The sequence below is a fragment of the Cricetulus griseus genome, chromosome 2 (assembly GCF_003668045.3).
Source record: "Cricetulus griseus strain 17A/GY chromosome 2, alternate assembly CriGri-PICRH-1.0, whole genome shotgun sequence".
Lineage (NCBI taxonomy): Eukaryota > Metazoa > Chordata > Mammalia > Rodentia > Cricetidae > Cricetulus > Cricetulus griseus.
In genome coordinates, this window is record NC_048595.1 from 23,017,101 (window position 1) to 23,039,659 (window position 22,559).

Here is a 22,559-nt window from a genome sequence, read left to right on the forward strand (position 1 = left end):
ACACTGGGGAGAGGACAAGGTAAATAGGGCTAGGAGCACAGTCCTGGGAGGACTCTGTTCCCACACCTCCTCTGACCAGGACCTACATCAGGCAGGGTTCCAATGGCACTGAGAAGCCTGTGATGAAGCCTACAGAGTGGAAAAAAGTGTTCCACACCCTTCCTCCAGCCAGTCTGAGGCCATCAGCTTCGATAACCCACCCCAGCGACCAGCCCTTTCTTCCTGTATTCCCATCCAATTCCCAACTCCCAATTCCCACGGCAGCTGCAGCTGTTCCCCCCAGGGCCTGGATTTGTGTCTCAAGAGCCCCCTAAGGGTCCAGAGGTGGTCGTGTTACTAAATGACCAGGCCGGCAAGCAATGCCTGTGGCCACTGCTGCGTCTTTAGCTGCTGCCTGCCTGGAAGAATAACAGCACGCACCACGAGACCTTCCACGTGCTGATCCCGTGCCCTCTTGTACTGGTGCCCAGGAGCTCAGATGCATGAAGAATACAATCCAGCAGTGAGCCTCAGAGCCACGCCCTCCAACACTAATTCAGCCTTGCTTTTCCACGCCAGAGGATCCATACCACGCCAGAAAGATCCACCACGATCCAGCTCCTCATAGCTCCACCGCCACCGCCATGAAGGTCAAGTCTCAAAAAGCTGAGCTGAAATGCTCCCTCTGCCAGGCCTGGGTGTGAACACAGGCTCTACCTTTGACCGTGGCCCTGAACACATTACTTCTAATCTTTTAACTTCATTTTGTAACCACATTTGTAACCACAAAATGTGCACACTTTCTAGCATGGGTGCTTCGAAGAACTGGGGACATGTGTGCAGTGCGCCTAACACTCACATAAGATCCTGTTCCCTGACTATAACCCAGTGCAAGCAGCCTGGGCCCTGCCCCAGTGAAAGGCAGCCATGACCGGGACAATCAGTCACAGGGTGTCCATCCCACATTGTCCCCATCAGGTAAGGGGTGTGTATAAAGGGAGCCAGGGCCAAAGTCAGGTTCAGCATGCAGCTAGCCCCTCTCAGTCAGGCCTGGCCTGACCCCATTATACAACTAAAGAGCTGGAGGGACAAAGCTGGGGTCCCAGGACTGGGCTCTGCCTAGGGGCAGCAAACAATACAGCAGCCAAATCCACAGAGTGAAGTTTATTCCCAACAAAGTTTCCCTCCCCCCTCCCCAGCCCAGGACAGGGACAGACAGGCTGGGGCAAAGAGGCTCCAGCAGGTGGCTGAGGGACTTCTGAGAACAAAGAGGGTCCTGCCAGTCTGGCTGCCCCCAGCCAGGCTGAGTCCTCTGCACCTCCTGCCCAGCCTCGGGAGGGGGAGGGGCGCTGGCTCCTGGTAGTTCCAAAGTGGAGTGTGAAAATAGATATATATTTCTGTGCAGTGGGCAGTCCGGTGTGGCACTCACACCTCTGTCTGGAAGTCACCGTCTGGAGGTTCTGTGGGCTCCCAGGCTGCTGTCCGGTGCAGGGCCAGCCGTTCTCGGGGCTTGGGGGGCAGTGAGCCCAGTGTCATGGATTTGAAGGTGCTCCAGCTCTGATGCCTCCTGTGCTGAGACAGGCCAGGGCGTTCCCCAGGGCTGGGTTTCTCCTGTGGACAGAGCAGGGTGAGCCTGGGCTCCCCTCGTATCCACTGTACACAGCAAACGAAGGCTGTCCCAGGAGAACTGAGACTGCTCCAACATCACAGAGTAACCAGCTATCAGGCTAGCTTCTGACCCTTATTGACTGCTACTGCAGTGGTGTTCCTGAGGTCATGTCTCCTGTTTACGTACCCTTCTTTTCCAATTGTGGGGGACCCTGTTAGTGTGTTTGCTCTCCACGGCACCTTCCCACCCCCATGCAACCCTAAAACTGATGCTTATGGCAAGCAGGCCCTTGGTGAGGCAAGCTGCAGTTACCCAGGCAGTGAGGCGAGCAGGACAGGAGCCCCTCAGAGCCTACCTCACCCCCTAGCCCAGGAACACTTTAGCAGGACATGTACCATTCTGCCCAAGGATACACTGTGCCACACCTCCTTCTACCAACAGGGACAATGTGTCAGGGCCCCACCTCAGGGACCATGCACTTGGTGCTGTGGGCTGGGGCAGCAACAGAGGGACCCTCACCTTGCCTGAGGACTGGCTACGGTAGCGGTCAAAAGTGTGGAACTTCTGGTTGAGTTCGTGGTAGAGTTCCGAGTGCCGTTTCCGGGTGTGCATCACCTTCTAGGGGTCACTTGGGTGTCAGAGGAGTGCTCCTCTGGGCAGCACTGTAGACACCCCTCAGTCCCCTCTGCCCTGGGCCTGCTGGCCCCTCTGGGGCAAGGCTAGTGTGTATTCTCTCTCCCTTTCCCTCTCCCTCCTTGCTCTCCTCTATTTCTGCCCCAGAGCAATGGGTGTGGACGGTGGGGAGATCCCAGGGAATCCAGAGGCTTGGTGGCCCAGGACTGGGCTCCACAGTGCAGTGGGGCTTGGGGTACTTTTAGGAATCAGCCATCTGGGGACACACCCAGCCTTCTGGGGACACGCCCCTCCCAGTGCCAGCACTCACCTCAAAGTCCAAGTCTGAATACCGAAGCTTCTTTCGCTACGGAGCAACAAGCAGGCCATGAGAGAGGAGCTTTGCACAGGGGCCTTTGGGCCCCAGGACTCTATGACACCTTCTCCCACCCAGACCTTAGAGTTGAGAATCATTATCTTATGAGTTAGCCCTTGGGGTCACAGCACAGCGACAGAGCTCTGTCATACATATCTGTGGTGCAATGTGCTGCTGGAAGCACACACAGATGTAAACACAGGTCAGCTGTGAAGAGGCAGGGATAGCACCATGTAGGATCATACAGCCCAGGCTTGTTCGGTGCCCTGGATTCTAGCCTTCTCTCCTACCCCGAGCTCCCTCCCCTCTCCTTGGAATCCTACACTTGCCCTGCAAAGAGAATGTTGGGCTTTCCATGCCCAGCCTATCTGCCCCAACCTTGCCTCTTTTGACTCACCTGGCCAAGACCACCTTCAAGGCCCCAACAAGCTCGGTGACATCCAGTGCCACTCAAGACCTCAGAATCTTAGAATGCTGGGTTTGGGAGGCCTCATGATACCCAAGCCAACTGTCTCAGTGAGATGGGGAAACTGAGACCCAGAAAGGGAAAGAAAAGGGACTGGCCACTCGCTCCAGACCCTCAGAAGTGATGTTAAGACCATGATGTGGGTTTCCTGAGATCCAATCTGAAGAGACAGCTGTCGGTGACTCATGCCTTTAATCCCAGCACTTGGGAGGCAGAGGCAGGTGCATCTCTGTGAGGTCAAGACCTGCCTGTTCTACAAGAGCTAGTTCCAGGACAGCCTCCAAAGCTACACAGGGAAACCCTGTCTTGAAAAAAAAAAAAAAAAAAAAAAAAAAAAAAAAATCCAACCTGACTGCACTCTCTTCATTTTTCCTCCTACCTTCTGACCTTCTCTGCCTATTTCTCCATCACGAAGCCCTGCCCCATCCCCAGCCACGTCTCTCTTTCTACAGGTAACAGCTCCGCTAGCCCTACCCACAGTGCTCCAGAGGCATAGCAGACCCATGCCCATACTTCCCCTGGGCTCATACTATTCTGGACACCATCTTTGACCCTTCAGGCTCCTGCCACATTTATTACTACCTCCTACACAAGAAGCCCGCCCGGCACTGGTCCCTCCCCAGTGGTCCAGCCACGGGCAGGTGTCCACAGAACAAAGCCTACCCCAATGCTGAGCACACTGCCTCCCCATCACTGATGTCATCTTTTCTGTCTTTGTTAACGCCTTCCTGTTTTGTTGCCATCTGTGGCGGGAGCAGGCACCAAATGTTCAAGGAACGTTTTAGGCACAAAGCTAAACTTGTGACCCCTCTAGCTACTAACTTGTGTTTGTAGAGGACAGAGAGCAGCTTTTCCAAGCTAGTTCCAAGCAGCTAATTGTGTATAAGCTGCAACTTCAACCTCTATCCTAAGCTGGGTACTAAGCTTCTGAGCTTGGGCAATGAAGGAAACTGAGTTCTGGGGAGGGGCTTGGTACCCTTCTGTATACAAGAGGGACCAGGAAGACAAGTGGCTCATGGGCCCAAGGGATGGAGGTTGGCGAGCCAACCTCCCTCCAGTTAGAGTTCTAGAATGTCCTAGAGTTTGACTTTGGGTCTCTACTAATATGTGTGTTCCCAGAGATGGTCTGCAGGGGGGCAGGCCAGAGGAGACAGAGGGGCTTCCATTTTCCCATCAGAAGTCGAGGGCAGCAGTCAGAGCCAATTTCGGATAACAGCATCTTCCAGCTTCCCAGCACTTCCTACTTATTCCACACAGAAGTACAAGGCTTGTATCATTCCATTCTCCAAACAATACTACACAGGTGCCATTCCCACTTTGCATACAAGGAGGCCAAGGCCCAGAGAGACCGTACAATGTGCTCAGTATCTCCTTGCTGGTCAGTGAGTCCAGACCACACTCATGTCTGCGTGCTGCAGAGGCCCAGGCTCAACCTCCTTCTTACCAATTGGGCACCTGAGCCACGGTTGCCTTAATAGAGGGTTCATCCTGACCAGTCACCCCAGAGTGGGCAGAAGAGCACTAATGAGTGAATTCATGAAGTTTCACCCATTTGAGGCATTCAGACACCCCAGAGTTTCCTTGGAGCTGAGCTCTGTGAACCCCAGTAGGAGGAGGGATGCACACGGTATGAGCTCCCAGTACTGCTCTGGGGATGGATGACAGCTGTCCCTTCCTGGCTGCAGCCTATGACTTAGACACAGTCTCAGGCATACAATAGGTAGACTCCCTCCCCACTCTCTACAGCCCCTCACCTCAAGGGAGCCCAGCTTCATGGTGGAGCCAGGTACTGTACGGGGCATGGTCCGGCTTCGTTCCCCTGGCTCAGGTACTTGGCGGGCGCTGGGTGTTGGTGGTGGTGGTTGGAAGGTCATCCCATATGGGTTCTGGAGAGACCCATAGGCAGGGCCCAGCCCTAGACCTGAGTGCTCCACAGACAGGAAGCTGGGGTAGCCTTCAGTGTGGGCCACTGTCTTGGCAGCCCGCCGGGGAGTCCCCTCAGGCCGGGCCCTTGGGGCCTCCTCACCCCCTGTGCCCCCACCACCAGGCTGCAGGCTCAAAGTCCGCCGGGGCAGCACCATGTAGTCCCCCTCAGAGCCTGGCTCGCTTGGTCGTAGCCATGTAAGGTCCAACTGCCGCAGACCACCCTCCCCGCACATGTACACAGGGTTGGTCTCTTGGGGTGGTGGTGGCTCCCCTAGACCTGGTGAAGCTGCCATGGGCACTAGGATGTTCCCAGGCAGTGGTGAGAAGCTGAGGCCACCCTCAGGACCCACAAGACAGGACTTGGGCTCCTCATCCTCATCCAGGGACAGGCGGGACAGAGTGCCAGTGATGGTGGACGGGTTGCAAGTGTTGACCTCCTTGAACAAAACTGGAGATAGAAGTGGGAGAGATAGATAAGCCCTAAGGAAGAGACCCTGGGATGCTGTTGCCCAGGTTTGGGTGGGTACTAAGCTTCTGAGCTTGGGCAATGAAGGAAACTGAGTTCTGGGGAGGTGGTTGGTACCCTTCTGTATACAAGAGGGACCAGGAAGACAAGTGGCTCATGGGCCCAAGGGATGGAGGTTGGCGAGCCAAGGCTGAGTTCCCATGAGTGCCCTGGTACATGGTCTAACTTCTACTCCACAGCCCCAAGGCTGTCAACAGGCCTTGCTCTACCCTGTACCCCAGGAAGCATATACCTTAGAGAAAGGTCTGGAAAGAGCTGCCACGGAAAGCCATTGAAGAGATGGAAGAATGTAGCAGCCAACATATGCCAAGGCCCCTACTGTAACCGTGATGTCCCCTCATTCATGTAGGCCCTAGGCCTTCTACCTGCCCCAGACAATGCTATGTTCTCCTTTATAAGTGTGTGTACAGCCGAGACTTAGAGAGGGGAGATTTTTGCCCAGAGGCAAGTGGTAATTGGCCATCCCAGATGTAAATCTAACCTGCCCCTGGCTAATATCAAAGCAGGACATTGGCAGCCTGGTCCCCATCAGGGCTGCTATGACACAGTATGGGGCTCCTGTCATAGCCATGCCTAAGGCTTTGTGGCTCAACCCGACAGACTCACCTGTCTGACAAGCCAGGTCCACATCCTTTTCAAAGTCTGACTATAAGTCGAGAGGGAGAGAGAGAGCAGGTTGGCAGAGGGAAGAGAGCCGTGTCAGGATAGGGGAGGCTCAGGCACCTCCCCCCACCCAGCTCTTCAGTCCTCTATGAGGGTCCCCCAACAGAGCCTCAAACTGTAAGGAAGAAGCTGAATGAGGGAAACCTTTGCCCAGTGCCACCCTGTAGCCAACAGTGGAGTCTGAATTAAAACCAGGCTCCGTCTCCTTCCTGTCTCAGATGGGATGGGAAAGGGAAGGACCTTGTGTCAGGAGGGGTCTACCCAGGCCTCCTCACTCACCAGGATCTGCAGCTGCCCATTCTTGCACGAATCAGGGGAGTCTTCACTCTCATCGGCCCGACACACACCCATCTGGCACTTTACCACGTCCTGGACCTGGGAACGGGAAGGACCTGCTGGGTCTGTGACCTCCATAATACCTCCACCATAGTGGGCTGGGTGTCCCACCCTGGGTAACCAGAGTAGGAGTAGGAAGAGACAAGCATTGAGCCTGAAGGTGGTGCCAACTGGACTGGGATATTGGACAGGGGCTAAAGAAGGCCCAGGCCTTCAAGGCTGTCCAAAACAGACGTGCCCACACCAGGGGCCTGAAGCCCCCTGGTCACCCTGTACCACACAGTGGGGAGAAGCCAGAGTCCAGCACGGGGTGGGCAAGCAAGAAGAGCCGAGGCACCTCCCGGCGCAGGAAGCAGTGCACAGCAGTGATGACAAAGCCTTGTGCAGAGTTGAAAACGGCGAACAGCGCCTGGAAGAGGACCGAGCGGCGGTCTGTCATGGCCAGGACAGCAGACATCCAGGTAAGCGCCAGCAGAGGCAGTACCACGCAGGAGCTCCAGAGTGAGGCCCTGAGAGGGACAGCAGCAGAAAGTCTGTCAGAGTGACACTCTGCAGGACAGGGTGGCAGGAGCCTGGGCTCCTCAGCTTGGGGAATGGCAAAGCCCCAAACTCCAGGATCTTAGGAGTGTTTCCAAGCAGAGAGGAGGCAAGGAACTGGAGGAGAAACAGGACAAAGACAGAACTATAGGGCCAGAGCAGGGGCCATGAGAGGTAGGAGGGAAGGACACATAGACACAGTGGGACCCAGCAGAACAGAGGCAATACTAGGAAGCAGGGGTGAAGAAAGAAGAGACAGGAGGGAAGCGGGGCAGACAGAGGCAAACACGGGGAGCTTCAGGCCCAGCTTGCACAGAAGCATCTTGGAAGCTTTGGAAAAAGACCACTGGCCAGAACTACAATCCCAAAGACCCTAAGACAGTAGGCTGGAGAGAGAAGGAGAGGAAGAACAAAGAAAGATGACTGCCACAGTGAAAGGAGCGAGACAGACAGACCCCCAGACAGGAAGACTGAACAGGTAGAGCATGTGGAGGACACCACAGCACAAATCCTTGCAGAGAAGATGGGGTCCAGCCCTGCCAGGTTGAGGCCTGGAGGAACCTCTGGCTCCTGGTGGTTGCTCAGAACCCAGGGCAATAGGATCATAGCTGGGTCAGAACCAAGCCTATGTTTTCCTGGACTCCATGCAGAGACAAAAGGTAGACAGGCCATGCATGGCCAACAGACTGATCTCCATCCCCAACAATTGCTATAGCCCATGAGGAACAGGAGCTGGAAGCCCACTCTGCCCTACCCCCAGGACCCCAGTGGAGAGTCAGGCACAGCTCCAGACAGGGCAGGGTGGTAACCATTCTGCAGAGACAGCCAGAGGCTAAGGCAGAAAGATGGGCAGGCAGGGGGCCAAGACCTATCCTGTGAAGAGAGGTTCATGGCTGTTGAGCCAGGCAAGGTGGGGGTGAAGGCACAGTGTCTCTGAAACCCTGGAGGAGGAGCCAAGAGCCAGAGAGGCTCTAATCACAGTAATAAGAGCTGCCATTGATTAACTAGCAATTCTCTGCCAGGCCCTCCACTGAACACTTTACATAGATTATTTCAAATTGTGATCAAAACAACTCCAACAAACAGGCCTGGGGACTAGTCTCCCAATTGACAGATGAGGGGACTGGAGTGTGCCCAGCTGGACAGGGAGAGGGGAGCTGGGACACAAATCCAGCTTGGTGGACAGACTCTGAGGCCTACACTTTGATCTGGTTCAGCAGACTGGGCACAGGGAGGTGGTGGTCCAGAGCAGAGGATGCTCACTGTTCCTTGAGTGTCATGGAGCCCTGCAATGATGGCACAGGTCCCCTGAGGCGTGTGACAAGGCTGTGCCCTCTCTCATTAAGGTGACTCAGGTGGACTTCCAGTCCTGGTAGGAGGTTTGGGCCTGCGGCCTTTCTACTCTTGCATATCTGGGGTCTTAAGATTCTTAGCTGCAAGGTTGGGGTGTCAATTGTCTTCCTCCATGACTCTGTCTCTGATTGTGAGGTTCAAGGCCTCTGGAATGTAAGGCAGATTCTACAACACCAAAGAGTGTATTTCCGTCCTTCTCACACCCTCAAGTTTCTGGTTATTTATTCTAAGGTTCCACCACTTTAATCTGAAGGCTTTAATAGCTCAAAAATTCTAAGGGCCTAGGATTCTTAGGACCTTCAGGTTGGTGGTGAGAGGAGGAGTCTGCAGCTGTGCCTGTATGGATAATTAAGCCACAGCAAGGACAGGGACCAGAGGGAAGGGCGAGCAGGGCTCTGCAGCACCTTGTGGAGGGTGTCACTCCTATCGCCTTCAGCCACCTCAACCCTGAACTTCAGAGAGCATGTAGCAGTTAGGAGGGCGGGGGCAAGGCGAGCTCTCCAGGGCACTGGGCTGGTATCCCTCCCAATCCCCACCATGGGCACTGCCCTCCCATTCCTTAGCCCCTGCCCGCCCCCACCGCCCCCCCAGGGGGCACGACTAACATGGCATTCCTGGCCGAGGCTGAGCTGAGCAGGGGGCTGGGGACCGCTCCACACGATGAGCAGGGGAGGAGCAGGCTGGCCCAGGGGCACCGCTCCGACCTCGGGGGATGGCACAGACATGGGAGAAGGGGGAGACACATGGGAGGCCGGGAGATGGGGCAGAGTGAGCCCCGAGAAGGGTGGGAGGGGAGGGCAGATGAGAGAGAGAGAGCTGGGTTAGGGTGGGCGAGGGGCTAAAGCTGAGCACTCGAGTGCCCACCTTGCCTGCAACCCTTGATGCCCCAAGGTGGGGGAGCCTGGGTTGGCATGAGCAAGCCCTGAGTCTCCGAGGTGCACTCGGCTCCCCCTCCCTGCTCATTTCCCGGAAAGGCGGAGTTGCAGAGACCCTCCCCTTACCCGGCCCTCTGCTTCTTAGATTTGTCTGACACGCCATCTCGAGCCATGAGCTTGTTGAAGACGATGATCCCGATGAGCATGTTCACCTGGGGGCCCGGTGGAGCCAAGTGGGAAAGACAGGATCACCAGGTGCCCTGGGGCAAGGACACCCCCAGGGGGCAGCTGGAGGCCAGGGACAAGGCAGAAGGAAATGATGACCCCCTGGGGCCATATCCCTCCCTGGATGCTTGAAGGGGGCACGTACCAGGACAATGACTGCAGCTGGACCCACAAAGGCATAGAGCAGTCCACCCTCTAGGGAAAGCCAGCAGCTGGGAGAGGAGAGAAAAGAAACGATCAGACACCCAGCAAGCCCTTCTTCCCTTCATCTACCACCTCAGGCCCTAGGCGGCCACGCCCGCCCACATCTCCATCCAGCCAAGGAGAAACACAGCCGTGTCTTAATGAGCCTGTTTCCTCTCCCACAAAGATTTCCATCAGGCCCCCATAGAAATAAAAGTAAGCTGACCCCTGAGAGCAATGGTGCTTAGAACTGACCCAACCTAACGTGGCCTTTTACAGCCAGGGAAACTGAGGCTCAGAGAGAAGAAAGTTTACCCAAAGATCTTCAATAACACAGGTCAAGGCCTCAGCCTGAGAAGACCTAATGTCCAGTCCAACTCCCCCAACAGACCCACAAACCCCTCCACCCCCACCCTCGCCACAGGAGGTACACGTACTAGCTGGATGTACCGTATCCTTTGGTGCGTGTAAAGCCAACAGACACAGCCACCACCAGGGCAGGCAGACCTGGGGAGTGCAGGGTCACAGGTGAAAAGGCTGCAGGTGCTGGGGGGGGACCCCTCCCTGTTACCCTCCGGCCCGGCTGCCCCCATCCCCAGAGAGCTGGACCAGTGTCCAGGTAGCACCTCCCTGACTTCCCCTGCCACTCCAGGCCCAGCAGCAGAGTCCAGCACCGGCCTTGCTCACCCCAGCCCAGGCAGAGGAAGCGCTTGCGAACCAGGCGGGTGCGCATCCGCCCGATGACAGCCAGATAGGATTGCCAGGCCTCTGTAAGCACCCAGCAAAAGGAGGACAGAAAGAAGAAGTGCAGGAAGGCAGCCGTCATGGTGCATACGCCCTGCGGGGAGAGGTAACAGGAGGGAGTGGCCCTGAGCAGTGGCCAGGGTGGGAGCTGCCAACTTCCCACACTGACTGCTGGGCCCAGGCGCTGCCTGGCCAGCCGCCTACCTGAGCCCCTCCCCCCAGAGCCCTGCCAGGCACCCCCGCCTTCCTGCACCCACACACAGCACGACACGGGCCTGGTGACATGCACACAGCACTAGGCATCCGGGGAGGCGGGCAGGCGGGCCACCCACGCACAGACAGGAGCACTTGCCACGTCATGGCCGAGCAAAACCCCACACCTGGCTCTCTTAGTGCTGGCACTGTACAGAGAAGGCCAAGGAGGGTAGGAGGGACAGTCAGCATGGAGCATCCGCAAGCAGATGGCAAAGGAGGACTCATAGACAAGAGGGGGGTCTAATGCCTCCCGCCCAACACACATGCACCAGGCACTCATGCACACACCCACTGATGTATACAAACACTCATTACTGAGTACACACACACCAACGCCTTCAAGTATGCCTGCACACTACTTCACTCTCTCTCTCTCTCTCTTTCTCTCTCTCTCTTCTCTCTCTCTCTCTCTCTCTCTCTCTCTCTCTCTCTCTCTCTCTCTCTCTCTCCCCAACTTGGGACTGAATACATCCATATCCACCCCTCAGGCCATCCATACAAACATCTACCCTCAGGGTGAGAGAGATGGCTCAAGTGGTTAAGAGCCCTGGCTGTTCTTCCAAATGACCAGGGTTCAATTCCCAGCACCCACATGGCAGCTCACAACTGTCTGTAACTCCAGTTCCAGGGGATCTGACACCCTTGTACAGACATACATGGAGGCAAAACACCAATGCACATGAAATAAAAATAATCATAAAAAACCCCACCCTCACTTGCAGGCACTCTCTACCTTCACCCCTCCTTTGGTACCCCTCCCCACACACCCCCAGGAGCCTGCACCTGCCTTGCTCAGCACCCGGGACTGGCCCACGAGGATCAAGATGTTGGAAGCCAGGATGGACAGGCAGAAGTTCAGCAAGATGATGGAACGTTCTGATTTTATAAACCTGACAGGGCACAGTGGGCAGAGGCAGAGGCATTGGCTGCCTGCCTACCCTGGATCGCTGGCCACCTCCCATCCTGCTCAACATCCAACTTACCTCCAGAAGGCTGCATAGATGGCAAGCAGTGTGAGCAGGGCCATGCAGGACACTGCACAGCCGATCACCAGGGGAACCGAGGGAGCACCTGCCAGCTCCAGGGTCTGTGGGAGATGGGTTGCTGGGAGATGGGGTTGCTGGGAGAGGGCAGGGGTAGGGCACCCAGTCTCCCCGTCTGATGCAAGCAGGCATGCGCCTCACATGCAGAAGGGCACCGAAGTATTTACACTCAGTCACCCACACTCTTCCAGATACAAACCAATGAACACACATGCCCACATATGCACACATGCTCTCACTCACCCACCGCCATATACTCCTGTGCGGGCGTCATGACTATGAACAACACCAGGCCCCCTTCCTCATGCAATCCCACGAGTATATCTGTGCAGAGCCACATTTGGGGTCACCTAGATGCCTTGACCAGCCCAGGCACCTGTCCCCTACTCACCAGGTCCTTGGGTGGTTGAGCCAGAACAGCAAAGGTGGACAAATGCTGGCACTGGCAGCGGGTGTGGGCTGCCTGGGTCTCCAAGGTCTGGCAGCTCTCAGTGTTCCAGTCCCCTGAGCTGGCATCTCTTGGATGAGGGAGAAGTGGCATGAACCTAGGGCCCATGTCTGGAGCCCCAAACCCAGTGCTGACTACTGCCCAGACTGGTGAAGACCAGGGCAAGGCTACATTCATGAGATGACAGCAGAGAGCCCCAATATGTGCTCTTGACCCCTCAGAACAAGGATGGCACCAAGGAACCCTTTGGCCTTCTAGGTGGGAGACCATTTCTGATGATGAGAGGGTCTAGGCTTGCCCCAACTCACGCTCTCGAGTAGTCCCAGCTGGCACAGTGGGGATCGGTGGTGCCCTGGAGAGCAGAAGACGTGCAGTCTAGGGTGAGTAGGGCACTGGGACTGGCCGTCATCTAGCCTAACACAGCAGCTCCCACACAGGTCAGACCCAACATCCAGCACAGACCACCTCCCTGAGATAGGCCTCAGGCCCTATGTGGGCAGATATCTGGGTCCCCACCTGGTGCCTCACTCACATTGATGATATAGGAGAGCTCCACTGTGATGAGGGGCTCGGCTGGAGGCTGGGTGGGGGGACGCACAGTCACTGTCATCACCCGGGAGGTGACAGCAAGCGGAGGCCTAGGGGACAAGTAATGAGGTCAGCTCCTGCTAGCAGATGTCCAGACTTAGAAACTTTAACCTGTCATGGCTGGGGGCTGCCAGGGCCAAGGTCCAAGGGAGGGTACAGAACTTGGTAGGGCCCAGCACTTAGTTTGCAAAGTCCTGGACATCAGCACAGCCTCTGGGAACTGCATAGGTGTTTTGTTTTTCTGTGGATTTGTATATGCCTATGTGCGTGTGTGCAGGTGGGTGTACATGTGTATTCATGAAGACAACCTCAGGTGTTGTTCCTTAGGTACTGTCCATCTTTCCTGCTTAAGACAGGCTCTTTCACTGGCCTACAACTTTCAAAGCAGGCTAGGCTGGCTGGCCTGCAAGTCCCAGGGATCTACCTCTTTCTGCCTTCCCAGCACCGCAAGTGCATTGCCAACATGCCAGGCCGTTTTACATAGGTCAGCAGTTCTCAACGTGTGGGTCATGACCCCCCAAAGACCATGAAAAAAACAGATATTTACATTCATAACAGCAAATTTAGTTATGAAGTAGTAACGGAAAATCATTTTATAGTGGGGGGGGTCACCACAACACGAGGAACTGCATTAAAGGGTTGCAGCATTAGAAAGGTTGAGAACCACTGTCCGAGGTCCTGATGCTTGCACGGCACTTTAACCTAGGCTCTCTTTCCAACCTTGGGTGACCATGTCCACAGCCAGGCATGGGGTCCCTCCAGGTGCGTGGGTGCAGGTGGACTCACCTGGGGGGTGGCAGGATGAGGCCGAGGGTGCGGTACAGCACAGCACCAATCACAAAATAGGAGGACTCATCTGGGTCAGCTGGGAGAAGGCGCTGGTGGGCGTGGCCTGGGCCAGGGGGCACCGTTCCTGGGCCCCTCCCCCTGCCCGGGCTGCCTGCTGTAGCTGCCCCAGGTGTGGCTGGCTTCCCTGGGGAGGACAGGCTGAGCACCTCCTTGGGTAGGAAGAGGCGATCCTCCGAGTGCCGCACCCAGTCCTTCATGCCCCTGCGGCCGCGCATGGGAAATGTGATGTCACTGGACACTGCTGAGATGGGCTCTCTCTGAATGCTGATCACTGCAGTGGAGGGAGGGTGGGCAGGGCACACCAAAGGCAGATGGGTAGACAGAGGAGGGGGGCATCCGGGGGAAGAGACAGACAAGAGGGCAACACACACCAGGGAAGACACACGGAAATTAGAACCAACACAGACGTGAGGTACACGGCCAGAGAGAATGGAGCGGAGGGGAGGAAGACGCAGAAAGACAGGAGCGTGGGATCACATGGAGGGAAAACAAGCCTGGTAAATAAAGGAGCAAAGCAAAAGTGCCCATCAATACCACCCCTCACCCAGGGAAGTACGGTCCTATGGTAACCGGTACCCGCCCCCCTCCCCGGCCTGCGGCCTTGTACCCAGATTGTCCGTGACGATAAGAGAACTCTGGAACGCCTTGAGGGCATCGCCCACCAGGTGAATGAAGTCTTCCACAACACGCAGCAGGTGCACAGAGCCAGGAGACACCTGGGAACAGAGAGGGCATGAGGGTCTGAGGCAGGGGTGGGTCAGGACAAGAGAAAGCTGGAGGCCTAGCCCCTCACCTGCTGAGCATCATCCCACTTGTCCTTATTCTCAGAATCCACCATAAAGCTCACCACCTGGAAGAAACGCTGGGGAAAGAGGGATGGGTCAGGAAGTGCGCCCCGCCTCGTGCCCCAGCAGACCCTGCCACTGTGGAGTAGTACCTGCACATCATCAGCGGAGGGGACATAGGTGGCCCTCTTGAAGGTGTCAGTGACATTCCTTAGAATGTCCACAGAGAAGAGCAGGTCCCCGCTATAGTAAGTGCGCCGTGCCAGCAGCTCCTGCAGGCTTCTTACCACCTGTGACATGCCCTCCCCTGCCAGCATGCGCTGGCCCTTAGCCAGGTGCTCCCGAAGCTGCAGACGACATACGTATGGCCCTGTCATTGGAGCATCAGAACCGGACACTGTCTCCTCCCATCTACCCACTAGGTGCATCCAGGAAGAGGGTATAGGAAATCAGAGAGACTCCCAGGAGACAGTCCGAGGAGGAGTCAGCAGTGATTTAGGAGGAACTCAGATGTGCAAATGTAGAATGATAAGCTTTTGGAGGGGTGGGGCTGAGTACCTGTCCCTAAGGGGCCTTGAAGATTCTGAAGCATCACACACAGGCTCTCTCAAACACGAGCTCTCAATGCAAACACACCACCGTTACCCAATTTGGTCAGAAACGTGTACCACAGGGCACATTTGCTGATACCATCCTTACTCCGTGCAAGTCCTGGGCTAGGAACTGGGGACATGAAGATAACCTCAACTCCATCCCTGCTTTCAAAGAGCTCCCAGTGTAGCAGAGCACACTTAATGCATTCTTTGTTTGTTTTGGTTTCTTGAGAAACCAAATAGGATCTACCTATTTAACCCTGACAGTCCTGGAGCTTGTTATGTAAACCAGGCTGGTCTCAACTCAGAGGTCCACCTGCCTCTGCCTCTCCAGTACAGGGTTAAAGGCATGTGCCACCATGCCCAGCTTCAATGCATTCTTAATTCTTCGTGTCTAAGAAGCTCAGGATGGGAAATTGTGGGTCGGAACCCAGAGGTATGTACCAGGGATAGAGAAAGATACCTGAGAGGCCCTGACATATAAGTAGGAGTTTGCCAGACAAAGAGAAACACAGCATATACCAAGGTATAGAGGAATGAACGAGCCTTAAGCTCATGCCACCCCCTACCAGGACTTGGGACACATCGTTTGGCTTCCCAACACAACCGAGCACACTCACTGACAGGTACAGGTAGCGGTATTCATGGGAGATGCAACGAGCAAAGCTGGGCAGTCCCCAGTATGCCACGCCCTGTGCACTGAGGAGACAGCGGCGGCTAGCAGACCCTGCAGAGAGAGAAGACAGGGATGGGCATTAAGGCTGAGCTCTCACCTACCCCCTGCACATCTCAGGATGCAGACCCAGAGGTGGGCAGCAGGGACGGCGGGGCAAGGATCTGCAGGGGCAGCTGTCCACCCTTACCCGAGGCGTTGGGGGGACACTTGTTGTAAATGATCTCGCCGGCCGCCGCCTTTTTCCACGTCATCAGCATCACGTACTCATCTCTACACATCTCGTGGAAGGCTACGGGGAAAGCACAGGGAGTGGGGCTCAGCTGGGCTCACAAACAGGACCCCAGCCCCAGGGCTGAATAAGCCATACCTGGACATCTCTTCTCACTGCAGGGCTTCACCTCCTCTCCTGTGCCCTCACAGGGGTAGCCCTGTGTGCCGGAAGCCTGGCACATGCGGAAGCGGCGCTGCCAACCCGTGTCACACGTCTTGGAGCACAGGCTCCATGCGTTCCACGGCCCCCACTTGCCATCAGTGGCTATGAGGAAAGGAAAGTCTGAGAGGCCATAGGGGCCTCCAAGGCCAGGGCTACCACCTGCTACCCTCACACCAAGGACTCACCGGGGCATTCGAGATTGCTGCAATCACGAGTGTCGGTCAGGGCACCTGTGCACGTGGCCCAGGCTGGACCAGCCACACTGCACTTCCGGCTGCGCTGCTGGGTTCCGTTGGCACAAGATGAAGAGCATGGGCCCCAGGGACCCCATTCTAGCCACTGGCCTTCCACTGCATGGGAGACACAAGCAGGGGTGGCCGTTGAGCAGAACCTGGCTGGTTAGTAGGGATACAGTTCCACGGGGAGATGGCAGAGCCTGATGGCCACTCAGAGTTGGGCCAAGTCAGACCATCTGAGCTGGGCATATGAAAGGGTCTGGAGTGAGAGAATGGTGACTGGGCCTCTTTCTGCCTGCCTGTCACCAGCTCCAGGAATACATGACACCTCTTCACAGCCTAAGGGCAAGCCTCAGAGGTGAGTTTTTTTGTGTGTGTGTGGGTTGTGATGGTTGATCTTTTCCTACACATAAGCCCAGCATTGTGTTCATGGTACCATGGACACCAAAGTGCTGTTTACAGCAAGGGCATCTGATGGCATGGAGGAATGGGCACTGGAAAGGAGGCCCTTGTGATGGGGTCACAGTGTGCCAACCCCAAGTCAGGGCTGGGTTTCACCACCCATTGGTTGCTAACAGATATGCTTCTCCAGTCTCCCCATGCGTGGTCAAAGTTATGGGAACCCCACCCTCCTCCCAGGGACGGGGCACTAGACCTGACTGCCTCCCCTAGGTCTCCCGATCCCCCCACCCGGCTGGGCAGCGCCTGCCTAGAAGCCCCTTGGCGCTACTGACCCGGGCAGGCGGCCATACTGCAGAGTTTAGTCTGCAGCTCGGGACCCTCGCAGGCCTTGCCGCCGTGCTGGGGGGGCACGCAGGTCCGCATCCGGCTCCGGGACCCCCGCCCGCAGCTGCGGGAGCACAGGCTCCAGGACCCCCACTCCTCCCACACGCCGTGCACTGCAAGGAAGCACGTGGCCGGTGGCTGGGCGGCACCTTGGCTCCGCCCACAGCCAGCGCCTGCCCATCCACCCACCAATCAGGAGTTCCGCAATTCTACGACCACTCCTTATTGGCTCCGCCCTGGATTCTGTTGCCAGGGACAGCCGGCTTAGGGTCCCAGGATAACCACCCTTTATGGGGATGTGGTCCCAAATCATACAGGGCAGATTCTGTGGACACCCCAATAGGGTGAGCAGGACCAGCCTGAGGAGCCAATTGCCTTCCTCTCCTGGGGGGGACAGGAAAACCCAGGAAAGGATCCAAGATCCATCCTTCTCTTCCCTTCCCACCCCCAGACCCAGAGCCTGAGTCCAACAGGGCAGGCCTGGGGCAACAGAAGTGCCCCCTCCCAGCCCCAATCGCATAGACACACAGACAGACACGAACCTCTACATAGACACTGACGACACAACAAGCTCACAAGCGGGAACACAGCTTTGTCCCGGTGCTCCACAAGCCCCTGCTACACCCCCGAGAACCGAGAGCCTTCTCCAATGAAGCCCTACTCTAAATCCACTGCCAGCGCTTCACCCCGGGGAAGCAGAGAGCAGAACTGGTTGACACTGCCCTGTCACCAACTGACCCAGACAGACATGCATTTCCTCAGTACCTGCCTGAAGTACCTGCGCGTTCAACTGATTTCAACCTAATGGTCTATCAGAGGCCCCCAAGGGAGTGGAAGGGGAACCCGGAGCAAAGTGGGAACCATCAGGGAAGGCTTCATTTTCAAAACAGAGTGGCATCTCTCTTAGATCTAAGGGCCGGCTGGATGCTTTAGCCAAGATGGGGGAGGGGCAGGGAAAGACTAAGCAAATGCAGAGAGCTAGGATGCTGCAAGAGGTGCTGGTGAGGTCAGGACTAAGGGAAAGTGGAGGAGGCAATGTGCAAAGAACAGTCTTGACTACCAAGATGGAGGCATCAGGGAAGCAGCACGCCAAAAGCAAACCCCAGATGTGGTCTGATACTTCCATAACCCCAGTGCTTCATGCCAGGTTGGCACTGTGCCTGGGTAAGGAATGGGGAGTGTGTGTGTGTGTGTGTGTGTGTGTGTGTGTGTGTGTGTGTGAGAGAGAGAGAGAGGGGGGGGGGCAGGCAAGTTTGTTGAAGGCAGGGAAAAGGTAACCAAACATCTAGGGGAGCTGTAAGCTTTGTGTCCTGTCACAGACAGGACCTGACTCCGCTGGCAGATGGGGCAGGGAGGAGGACGCCTACCTGGGCAGGTGGCTGAATTGTTGCAAGGCCGGGTCTCCCGAAGGGGCCCGCTGCACAGGGTCCCATAGGGGGAGGACACGCAGGAGCGGGTCCGCACCTGCAGACCCTGACCACACGTCAGGGAACACACGCTCCACGGGGACCACTCCTCAGCTGCCGGGTCGCCTACGAGAGAGGGACAGCGTCGGCGGCAAGGGACACCTCCCAGAGAGTTGCATGGGAGCATGGAAGGATCAGAAAGATGGGAGTAGGCACCAAAGGGACCCTCCTACCCTAACCCCAAGTGGCAGGCTCTTTGGAAAACAACCCATCCCTACCCACAGGCTTCACATGGCAACATAACTGAGCTCCAGGACATAGACACAGACAGGCACACGCCAGCACACATGCCACCAGACGCCACAGTCGGGCCCCGCCACAGAAGAAGGGAGGCGGGCCCGGGTTACCTGTCTGCGCCATGTATAGCCCAGGCTCATCTGCAGACCTTGGCCACTGGGTTTTCACCTTCGGTTCCTCTTCCGGCTCCTCACCTGGAACACGGAGGTGGTGGCAAGGGGCTTAGCAAAATCCAGCTCAGTGCTGCCACCGTAGTACAGAGGGCAGCCTTGCTGGTCCTTGGCCCGAGGGCTTGGAACCAACTGTAGGCGATGCAGAGAGAGCATCACATTCTGCCCCCTGCCCCACCACCACCATTTTACAGATAAGGAAACTGAGGCTCAGAAGGCCACAGGGGACTCATAACCACCTTGCCCACCTCTTGCCTCAGCCGGATGGGCCGTGATCAACATACTGAGTTCTGGCGAGGTGTCTGTGCTATCCCAAGCCATGCCCACACCTATCTCCTTAACTCTCTCCCTGGGAACATGTGACTGTCATCTCTGTTGAGAGGTGAGGAACTAAGGACTAGAGCAATGGCTTGCCCAGAAGTACGCAACCCATTGAACCTGCAGCTTGACAGTTTCTCCTCCCAGGACTGACTCGAAGCAGCCCGGCTGCTTGAAACCTGCTCTTAGGTCACAGTTTGCATGGGGTGAACCATGGGCTTGGCATTCAGCCTAGAACAGTAATGGACCCTAGCTCACCTGAGATCTGGGGTGGGGCGGTATGCTCAGGCAGAAGCCTATTCCCCACAGACCCTAGAGGACTGGTCTAGGTCTTGGCAGCCCCACTGGGCCTGGAAGCTTGAGCCTGCCCTGCTTTTGGCAGCAGCTCCTACAGTCTGTGCCCCTGCTGCAGTGTCCTCCAAAGGCCTATGTATTTAAGGTTTAGTCCTCAGTTAGACACTACTGGGAGGTGACACTATTGGGTAGAGCTTAGAAGGTCTTGTGGCTACTGGGGACAAGAAGGGATAAGTAGACCTTTGTCCCTTCTTTGTCTCCTTTTCATTCCTAGCCATGTGATGGTGGCATGACACATTCCCATACCGACGTGCTGTCCTACCATAGCCCCCAAACAACGGAAAACAGACTGAATCCTCCAAGCTATGAGCCAAAATAACCTCTCCCACAAAGTAGATAACCTTTTTTCTTTATAAGCCGATCTCTTGAGCCCTTGTTACAGTAAAGGCAACGCTGACAGTCTCAACTGGGTCATCAGGCGAGGACAAGCGGGAATGCACAAGGGAAAGCGACGCCCATAGTGGGGTCTCTGGACAGATGACTGGAAAAGCATGTAGGGATAGGGCTCAGCCCATAGTGTGTCCCTGACTAGAAAGACTTGCTCTCCTTTCCTAGATCTCTTTCTTCAGTTTCATAAAAGCTGGGTCAGCACCAAGCAGGCACTGTGGCCTGAGAGCTGCGCTCTTCCTGCCCCCTGCTGCTCGGTCAAGCCACTGCACCTGAGGGAAAGCTGACCAGGCCAGGAAAGTAGCCACCTTCCGAAAACGCACAACCTGGGTGTGAACTGCCTCCAGCACTGCATCCAGGGCTTGCTATCACCATCAGCCTCATGGCCTGAGTTACTTCCCCTAACTTCTGCACCATCGGAAGCGTGGGCACCACAGGGGCATCACTGGATCTCACAGCTCACAGGCACAGGGAGCTGACACTAGCCAGCTACGAAGCTCGGGGCAGTCCCTTCCTACCTCCCATCCCGACTTTCTCTGGAAAACGGTGCTTGTAGCACCCTACCTTCAGGACTCCTGACGGTAAGCCCCCCTCCCCTCAGGAAGCCCAGCTGAAATTGCGTGAGCTGTGGCATCGTCTAATTCCCCGCTGCCCTTCCATGCTTCCTAGAGCCCTCAAACAGTCTCAGTCTGCGCTGGTTGTTTTTTGTCAACTCGGCACAAACCTCCCAGACATACAAGAGGAAATCTTAATTGAGAAAATGCTTCCATCAGATGGGCCTGTAGGCTAGCCTGAAGAGCATTTTCTTGATTAATAATCGAAAGGGGAGGGCCTGGCCCACTGTGGGTGGCCACCCTGAGCAGGTGGGTTGTATAAGAAAGCAGACTGAGCTGGGCGTGGTGGCACACGCCTTCAATCCAGAGGCAGGAGGATCTCTATGAGTTCCAGGACAGCCAGGGATATTCAGAGAGACCCTGTCTCCATAAATAAATATAAATAAATAAATAAATACGAAAGCAGAAAGAGGAAGCGACGAGTAAGAGCTCACCAGTAAGCGTGTTCCTCCATGCTCTGCAAGAGTACCTACCCTGACTTCCTAGATATGGACAAGCTAGGAGAGGAAATAAGCCCTGTATCCCTGGAGTTGACTTTGGCCACGATCTCAACCACTGCAATAGAAACACTAACTAAGACACCATCTCCTACAGCCTTCAGAGGTGCTGGAGCCAAGCCAGCAGCTGTTCAGTCCCCTTTACCCAGCTCTTCTGACACACTTGCTCCGCCATCCCAGCCTAGAGCCTTGTGACAAGCCACTTTCTCCACGCCCACTCCCAGGCTGCTGAAGGCCCTAGAGGGAAGCCAGCTGGCCCTGTGACAGGTTTGGGGCTCTGCGTCTGCTAGTCACCCAGGCTTTTCAGAGGCCCTTGTGGGCCTCATTCTTTCCTCCTTCCCCTGTGTGGTCCCACTGGCTCTTATCCACTCTCCCCCTCAAGCCCACCTCATCCACTCCTCTAGCCACAGACTCCTTCACAGGGAAGGGGGGAGCTGGGGCACAGAGCCCTGACTTGTGGCCACCCTTGTCCACCTTCCCAGAAGGCCCCATCCATTCTCTGTCCCTCTTGCAAGCATGCCCTCAGCAACCTCCCCTTGTAGCAAGTGACTGACCCAGGCCTTCTCTGTTCTAGGGGGCTCTCCCTGCACCCCCCCCCACACACACACTTTCTCCTCTAGTGGCTGCTGCCACTTGGCTTCCATCCAATCCTACTGAGTGGTCCCCAGCTGACACTCCACTTTCTCACCTGCCACTCACTTCCTGGCTGGAATGTCACCTCCCCCGTGGATCCACCGCAGTCTTGCTGCCGCCGCCCACATCTTTCTATTGAAACAGGTCTTGACAAAGTCATCAGTGTCCTCACTGCTGATAAATCCTGGGGACACTTTGCAGGCCTCATCTCGCTGGACCCTCAACATCGTTGGCCCCGTTGATCTTTCCTGACCTCTGCCTCCTTCCTCACCTTACTCTGCCAGTCTACCTGCCTGTCACTTCTCACAGCAGGCATCCATGCCTTGTGCTACCACTACCACAATCGCCCTGAAAGCTTAAGGAATCCCTCTGAGCCAGCACTCCCATCATCCTGCCCAGACCCTGCCTGCCCACCCTCCACAGCTAGGTGACCTCCTGAACCCTTCACGTCAGATCCTATTCAATGCATCATCTCCAACCTCTCCTCTCAGGTCCTCACCTTCTTTACTTAGAAAACTCTGACTCAACCTTCAAACCCTCATCTCCAGTAACCTCTCGTCTCAGAAGCCTTCCTTATTGGAAGATGCTCCCAGGCAGTAGCTGTTTCCTTTCCTATGTCCTTTTCATCATAGATGGTTCCATTCCCATCTTTTTAATTATTTATTTTTATGTGTATGGGTGTTTTGTCTGCATATATGTCTTGTGCACCTGGAGGCCAGAGGAGGTTGTCTGGTCCCCTGGTACCAGACTTTTAGACAACTGTGAGCAGCCATGTGGGTGC

At 56.0% G+C, this 22,559-nt stretch overlaps 1 protein-coding gene across 15 annotated transcripts in view; it reads right to left on the reverse strand.

Moving 5' to 3' along the window:
- Nucleotides 1-1,128: 1,128 nt before the first annotated feature.
- Adgrb2 (adhesion G protein-coupled receptor B2) overlaps nt 1,129-22,559 on the reverse strand; it is a 63,575-nt gene continuing 42,144 nt past the window's right edge. For 4 of the 15 annotated variants that reach the window (XM_027399407.2, XM_035439586.1, XM_035439596.1 and 1 more), the window contains 28 exons: nt 18,916-18,999; nt 18,470-18,634; nt 17,051-17,215; nt 16,266-16,430; nt 16,015-16,182; nt 15,835-15,936; nt 15,592-15,698; nt 14,531-14,725; nt 14,387-14,455; nt 14,201-14,309; nt 13,531-13,864; nt 12,689-12,794; nt 12,465-12,508; nt 12,100-12,226; nt 11,649-11,752; nt 11,453-11,555; nt 10,354-10,504; nt 10,104-10,173; nt 9,629-9,695; nt 9,385-9,470; nt 8,989-9,087; nt 6,831-7,002; nt 6,437-6,532; nt 6,101-6,140; nt 4,797-5,416; nt 2,532-2,567; nt 2,108-2,206; nt 1,129-1,590 (listed from right to left, as the gene is read on the reverse strand). In XM_027399407.2, the coding sequence (XP_027255208.1) occupies nt 1,405-1,590; nt 2,108-2,206; nt 2,532-2,567; nt 4,797-5,416; nt 6,101-6,140; nt 6,437-6,532; nt 6,831-7,002; nt 8,989-9,087; nt 9,385-9,470; nt 9,629-9,695; nt 10,104-10,173; nt 10,354-10,504; nt 11,453-11,555; nt 11,649-11,752; nt 12,100-12,226; nt 12,465-12,508; nt 12,689-12,794; nt 13,531-13,864; nt 14,201-14,309; nt 14,387-14,455; nt 14,531-14,725; nt 15,592-15,698; nt 15,835-15,936; nt 16,015-16,182; nt 16,266-16,430; nt 17,051-17,215; nt 18,470-18,634; nt 18,916-18,999 (3,869 nt within the window). In that variant the 3' untranslated portion in view covers nt 1,129-1,404. The remainder of the gene's footprint in view (nt 1,591-2,107; nt 2,207-2,531; nt 2,568-4,796; nt 5,417-6,100; nt 6,141-6,436; nt 6,533-6,830; nt 7,003-8,988; nt 9,088-9,384; nt 9,471-9,628; nt 9,696-10,103; nt 10,174-10,353; nt 10,505-11,452; nt 11,556-11,648; nt 11,753-12,099; nt 12,227-12,464; nt 12,509-12,688; nt 12,795-13,530; nt 13,865-14,200; nt 14,310-14,386; nt 14,456-14,530; nt 14,726-15,591; nt 15,699-15,834; nt 15,937-16,014; nt 16,183-16,265; nt 16,431-17,050; nt 17,216-18,469; nt 18,635-18,915; nt 19,000-22,559) is intronic. The other 11 variants (XM_035439589.1, XM_035439594.1, XM_035439592.1 and 8 more) reach the window with 9 other exon arrangements.